General features: G+C 35.5%; 1 protein-coding gene across 1 annotated transcript; it reads right to left on the bottom strand.

Annotated features, from left to right (window-relative positions):
* Window positions 1–850: 850 nt before the first annotated feature.
* On the bottom strand, window positions 851–6,833 carry LOC138851623 (vacuolar protein sorting-associated protein 45-like). The gene is made up of 3 exons (XM_070080925.1): window positions 6,789–6,833; window positions 4,374–4,572; window positions 851–1,134 (listed from the first exon to the last, which is right to left on the bottom strand). The coding sequence occupies exons 1-3, from the start codon at window positions 6,807–6,809 to the stop codon at window positions 977–979; spliced, it is 378 nt and encodes a 125-aa protein (XP_069937026.1). The 5' UTR covers window positions 6,810–6,833; the 3' UTR covers window positions 851–976.
* Between the last annotated feature and the right edge of the window lie 491 nt (window positions 6,834–7,324).

Below are 7,324 nucleotides of genomic sequence, written 5' to 3'. Positions count from 1 at the left end.
AAAATTAATATTTCATGTGGTAAAATTTTTTTTTTTCAATACTTTTGGGTGTCTTGCACGGATTAATTTGATTTCCATTATTTCTTATGGGGAAAATTAACTCGACTAACGATAATTTCGATTAACGATGAGCTCTCAGGAACGGATTAATATCGTTGGTCGAGGGTCCACTGTATATAATATTGTAATACTCACCAAATAAGGGCCAAAATATTGTCATGTAAAAGAATCAACCCAGTGTCATCTGAAAGAACACCTATGCTATAACCCAATTAACCCTTATCATTTTTTTCAACAAAATACAGTGCTGCATGTGCAATTTAACCACGGTAAAAAGAGTAAAAATTCCAAACAATATTATAATACAAGATATCAATCACATTATCAAGAAATGTAATACCATCTACCAAGGAACTGTGGAGGCTTGATCCTCTGTCTACTAATTGTGAAATAGCCTCACTACCACTTAGTATACACTTATCCTCACAAGAAAATGCTATAGTGTGTGAGTGGTGGCTTGCTTATCATATCTTGTTAAATACTATACAATACAGAAATACCTTGCAGAACATGGTTCTGAACAGTGCGGGTTTTGCTATAGCACAGTTTACAGTTTTAAAGTTCTTAACAATTAAATTTTTTTAGCAAGCCATATTTTTTTTTATCTTTTATTACATACAAGAACTTTTTTATACAAAATTTACACGAGAACTTTTTTATATGCAATTATCAGTGGGAAGAGGAAATACATCGAAGCTTGTGACGTTGACACGGTTTGGACTTTTTTATATGCAATTATCAGTGGGAAGAGGAAATACATCGAAGCTTGTGACGTTGACAAACGTAAATGGCTACGTATTTAATAAACACATTATAATAATGTTTTAAACAATGCATTTCATAACACAGAACTTTTTCGTTACCTATTAACCATGTCTGCAAGGTATTCCTGTATTATACATTAATGACTATCTCCCTACTCACCAAGACTATGTGTGGGCATGTTGAGTGAGAACAAATGTGGGGAAAGTGCTTGGTAGTCAGCATACAGCTCTTGCACCTCCCGCACTACTTCATGTTCATCTGCTTCTGCAAGAAGCTTCACATCACTCTTGCTTACCACATTGCTGAAATCTGACAGACACAGTAATTAATGTAATAAAACATTCTTAACATTAATAAAATAATTTGAAACATGTTTTACACGTGTTTGCATCTGCAGGAACAAGACACATTGGGTGTTTATCGTCAATCTTCACACAACAGAACGGTCATAAGAACCATCGCACATTTTATGTCTAGACAACGTGCCCTCTACATAGTGAACATACAGGTAAATCATACATGCTACATTATACTCTTGTGCCTATAAGGTCCTAAATACTGATACAACAGGCAATCCCCAACAGGGTTTTAAAAGAACACATGATACATGTACGTATTAGCAATGTGGGATGCCACTTTCTGACACCGAGCTTCAAGGAGCTTCATACACTGCAGCACTTCTAAAAACATTGCCGGGACCCATAAATAATTTGTAAATATCTGTAGACAATAATAGTAAAGGACCTGAAACTTTTACTGAAAAGCAATAACAGCACAAAGGCACAATATATAAAAATAAATGGCTCCTTGCTAGCCCATTTGAACAACTGAATCTAAAACACATCGTGCAATTAAGTCCACAAAATATGGCACAATCTACCTAAAGAAAGTAAAAACTTGAAAAGAGATGTCGCAGAACAATATCTGAACATGCTACAATTTCAGTTATATATCTAGAAATAGTATAATGGAAAATTAACTTGGACACAAAGTTACACATCGTGTTAATTTTTCTGAAACCATTTGTAAATACAGCTCTACTTTTTAAGCCAAGATACATACTCATTAGTTTGAATTAAAATTTTGCTTTCTTACTAAACATGTTACTGTATATAAATAACAAAAAGGCACAATACCGTGACTGGAACGATACACAAATAACCCGCACATAAAAGAGAGAAGCTTACAACGACGTTTCAGTCCAACTCGGACCATTGACAAAGTCACACTGTATTATTATTATTATTGTTACAGTATTATTATCTTAAAAACGTACTATCTTAAAAGGAAATATGAGTTTTCTGAGTTACAACCACTCAATGTCACTTTCATGACACTTTTTTTTTAGCTACATTTTTTTAGCTAAATTAATAACCCTACTCTTTTATAAACCATACCCCGGCCGGGATTGAACCCGTGGTCATAGAGTCTCAAAACTCCAGCCCGTCGCGTTAGCCACTAGACCAACTAGCCACAATAAGATTCGTCCAACTAGGTATATTTCTACACCATAGGAAGGTTAGCACAGGCACCACTGTGACCACAAATGCAAGTTTTTACAGACGAATCTCCAGCTAGCGTGGCAGTGACGAACTCTAGCTCAAGTCCCTTCACTGCCGTCAACATGACTCACGAAATCGTAATGACACGATTGCAAACGTGTCATTACGATTTCGTGAGTCACCTACTCTTTTATCTCAACTTACATACACATACATACATGCATACACACACACACATACATGCATGCACACACATGTATAACAATTCCTCTACAAAACAGCCCTCCATTAACATTAATTATGCCCAAAATGCCGTGCATACCATGGGGTTACTAAAGATACCTAAATTCCCAATATGTATAGCAAAATCGTTTAAATAATAATAATAATTATAATAATAATAATAATAATAATAATAATAATAATAATACTGAGTAACCAAATTAAATGCTAAAACTGAGAGGGTTATACAGTGCTGGATGTATAATCATTTAAAGCATTCTTCACTTATCATTATCATCATCATTATCATATAGTCTCTACAAATCTGCAGCTAAACCCACAATATTTGCATTCATTACTAAATGATATAACAAAATTGCATTGTGTGGTAAATTCACATAAGAAATCAAGAACTCCAATAGTTAATTCACTGATATTTCATCATTTACAAGTACAGTGGACCCTCGACCAGCGATGGCATCGATTAACGATAAATCTGACTAGCGATACATTTTATCGCAAAAATTTTGCCTCGATTAGCGCTAAAAAACTCGACCAACACTATTCGTTCCGTCTGAGACGCGTCCACTTCTGGCCAGTGTTTACAAGCCAGCCAGCCACCGTGGTCGCTTCCAAGCATACAATCGGAACATTTCATATTATCACAGCCTTTTTAGTGATTGCACCTGCAAAATAAGTCACCATGGGCCCCAAGAAAGCTTCTAGTGCCAATCCTACAGCAAAAAGGGTGAGAATTACTATGGATATGAAGAAAGAGATCATTGCTAAGTATGAAAGTGGAGTGCATGTCTCCGAGCTGGCCAGGCTGTACACAAAACCCCAATCAACCATCGCTACTATTGTGGCCAAGAAAACGGCAATCAAGGAAGCTGTTCTTGCCAAAGGTGCAACTATGTTTTCAAAACTGAGATCGCAAGTGATAGAAGATGTTGAGAGACTGTTATTGGTATGGCTAAATGAAAAACAGATAGCAGGAGATAGCATCTCTCAAGCCATCATATGTGAAAAGGCTAGGAAGTTGCATGACGATTTAATTAGAAAAATGCCAGCAACTAGTGGTGATGTGAGTGAATTTAAGGCCAGCAAAGGTTGGTTTGAGAGATTTAAGAATCGTAGTGGCATGTATAGTGTGATAAGGCATGGTGAGGCTGCCAGTTTGGACCAAAAAGCAGCTGAAAAATATGTGCAGGAATTCAAGGAGTACATAGAGAGTGAAGGACTGAAACCTGAACAAGTGTTTAATGGTGACACTGACAATGTTGTGAAACACTTTAGGAATGTCATAAAGGAACGGGAGGTACAGGCCTCTATTTATTTATTTATTTATTATAAATTTGAGCACACATACAGAGGTAGATATGTTGTGCGACAGAGGTCCAGTGACTCTCAAGCTGGTCCTAGTGGCATTAAAATAAGAAGGGAAGTAACTCCGAAAAAGGACTTGCCACCTCAAGTCCTAATGGAAGGGGATTCCCCTTCTAAACACTAAGACCATCAACACACCCCTCTTCCCATCCCATCAATCATCACTAGATCTTCAATAAAGGTAAGTGTCATGTAACTGTGCATGTCTTCTTCAGTTTGTGTGTATTAAAATTAATATTTCAAGTGTTAAATTTTTTTTTTTTTCAATACTTTTGGGTGTCTTGCACGGATTAATTTGATTTCCATTATTTCTTATGGGGAAAATTAACTTGACTAACGATTATTTTGACTAACGATGAGCTCTCAGGAACGGATTAATAGCGTTAGTCGAGGGTCCACTGTACAGTAATGTCTAACAAAAATGCTTAAAAATCTTACATATATAATATGTTCCATATCTAGGTTTCTGAAGTTCTCGTGCAAGTAGATCAATGTTTTCTCTAGTTGGTCTGATATACACTAGACACTTGAGGTAAGCCATGTTTTCCCCAGAACTAGTCTGGTCAAGTCGCTCAAACATGTAAACCTCCTGGCGCATCACCTCACTCATGCCAAGAACTACACTCACAAATGATGTCTGAAAAAAATTCAGAGGATTAAAATTCAGTTTATAATAATAATAATAATAATAATAATAATAATAATAATAATAATAATAATAATAATAACAAAAATAATAATAATCTTTATTTCAACAAGTACATGTATAATGTATACATACCTAGCTTACATCAATGACATGCTATATAAAATGCCCTTTGTATGCAGAACATTTTGGGCAAATTAGGTCAGGTCCAGGTAAACTCCAGGATGTGACCCACACCAGTTGACTAACACCTAGGTACCTATTTACTGCTAGGTGAACAGGGACAGCATGTATCTTAAAGACACAAGTCCTAATGCTTCCACCCGTACCAGGGATCGACCCCAGGACCTCAATGTGTGAGCCGGGTGTGCTACTAACCAAGCTATAAAGATACTCTCACATTCTAAAACATCAGCATCTAATAATGTACAAAGATGAATTAAAAGAATGAGAGCTTTTCCCAATAAATTTCCCTATAAACAGGAAAAATACTTCCATAGATGACTACAGATAAGGAGACATGACGTTACTAATTAAGAGTAAATTATTATAGTGTGTAATTGCATATTTTTCTTTGGCTCAAACCTTACTACCTCCCATGGTCATTTTGTGTTTTTCCTATAACATAAATCCATTAGTATTCATATTATAATGACAATGTTATTTTTTTCCACAAGAAAAATAGTTACCAGTATGTATTGCAGAAATTGTTTATTTAGATAATAATATGCAAAAATAAGAATATCATTAATCATGTATAAAAAATTATTAGGTAGGTTGTGAAATGAAGACAGTTATATTTTAAAAAAATAGGAAGAATCTTTATTTTGAGAAGCAAATTTAATAACATATTCCAACCTAACCAAACCTATACTGGTGTAAAATTGTCATTTAAATTAGGATGAGTAACATTAGGTTAGGTTGTATGAAAAAAAAAAAAAGGTCTTTTCCCATAGGCACTAAATATAATCATCTTACACAAATAACCCACACATAAGAGAGAGAAGCTTACGACGACGTTTCGGTCCGACTTGGACCATTGACTAAGTGTGACTTTGTCAATGGTCCAAGTCGGACCGAAACGTCGTCGTAAGCTTCTCTCTTTTATGTGCGGGTTATTTGTGTATCGTTCCAGTCACAGTATTGTGCCTTTTTTGTTATTTATAATCATCTTCACTGGACAGAGCACTTAATACTAGAGAGTTTACATATAAAACAGACCTAAAGTGCATATTGACCCTTCCCATTTCCCAGGTGCTGTATGAGCCCTATGGGTTTAATAATGTTTTATACCAAATGCAGTCTTTGTTCATTAAAAGAGACAAAAACTCCTGTGCTGCTATATAGTTTTTGAAGTGTAGGACAAAATATAAAAGAAAATATACAGTATGAAAGAGAATTCTTCATGTATACAAAAAGTTGTGTTCAGCATTGTTCATAACCTTATCAAAGAAATGCTCTGCCCACCAATATTTGCTTTTCTCTTTAAAAAATGAGTTAATCAATGAAAAAGTAAAATAAATTTAAGAGATTCGGCATTTGTAGTAATGGTAATAGTAGTTATAGATGCAATGTGAATTATTAACTCTGGATGTTAGCTGACTGTTAAGAGGATCAAAAGGCAAGAATTGAAATAAACCACTGACTGACTTAATTGGGTTATCCTGGGTTACTAAACTTTGAGATTAACAATCCAAAGAAAAAACAATCATTGTACAACGAATAAGTTTAATTAGGTACAGGTGCACATAAGTACAATTATCATACATAGTGTAAATTACCTAGGATAACCCAAAAAAAGTCAGATAAAGTGATTTATATATGCAAATTACCTAGAATAACACAAAAAAGTCAAAGTGACATTTCCACTAGGGTCCTTGGTACAACGTAATTTGGTATAAACCTTGGTAATAAATACCGACAAGTTGGTTTAGAAAGACACGTAAGCAAACACTATAACATATTTATTAGAAAACGTTTCGGTCCTGGGACCTTGATCACTTCCGAAGTGATCAAGGTCCCAGGACCGAAACGTTTTCTATTAAATATGTTATAGTGTTTGCTTACGTGTCTTTCTAAACCAACAACGTAATTTATTATTTTTTTTTATGAAGCAGAATGAGCTTCAACAATAAATATTCAGTAACCTCAAAAAACCTGAAAGAGATAAGCATTGTCAAGCAATTATTTTTGAGCAAAACACTTACAGTTTCCTTATCCATGAGCATAATCTTGTATCCAGGTTCACTCTCAGTGATTTATGTGATGAATGGTTTGAAAAACCGACAAGTTGAAGATTGAGACACTTATGCAGCATATGGGAATCTTTATTCAGGAAACGTTTCGCCACACAGTGGCTTCATCAGTCCAATACAAAGAGGAAGGCGTAAGGAGAGGAGGAGAATGAGGTAATCAGTCCCTCAACCTGGAGTCGATGTGTTCAGTCCATCAATCTTGTAGAATGTACAGCATAGGGCCGTAGACGTGGCTTATATACTGTAGTGAGGTGACGTGAAGCAGATGGAGGCGGGGTCATAGTGGTACCATCCACTAGTCGAAGTAGGTCTTCGTTCAAAGGTTGAACAAGTGTTGAAGAATTCTTTGTAATAAGACCCCATGATGCTGCCGTGTCTGACAGTTGTGATGAATGGTTTGAAAAACCGACAAGTTGAAGATTGAGACACTTATGCAGCATATGGGAATCTTTATTCAGGAAACGTTTCGCCACACAGTGGCTTCATCA

Source organism: Cherax quadricarinatus, unplaced genomic scaffold, assembly GCF_038502225.1.
Source record: "Cherax quadricarinatus isolate ZL_2023a unplaced genomic scaffold, ASM3850222v1 Contig1264, whole genome shotgun sequence".
Lineage (NCBI taxonomy): Eukaryota > Metazoa > Arthropoda > Malacostraca > Decapoda > Parastacidae > Cherax > Cherax quadricarinatus.
Note: the sequence above shows the minus strand (reverse complement) of the source record. Positions and strands in the feature narration are given on the sequence as shown.

What these genes read in the sequence shown, in the direction of transcription:
- LOC138851623 (XM_070080925.1), bottom strand. Translation starts at nt 6,809, where the DNA reads ATGCTCATGGATAAGGAAACT. An exon ending in TGCTCATGGATAAGGAAACT is followed by an intron (nt 4,573 to 6,788) that starts GTAAGTGTTTTG and finishes AATTTTTTTCAG; the next exon opens with ACATCATTTGTGAGTGTAGT. An exon ending in ATATGGAACATATTATATAT is followed by an intron (nt 1,135 to 4,373) that starts GTAAGATTTTTA and finishes TGTGTCTGTCAG; the next exon opens with ATTTCAGCAATGTGGTAAGC.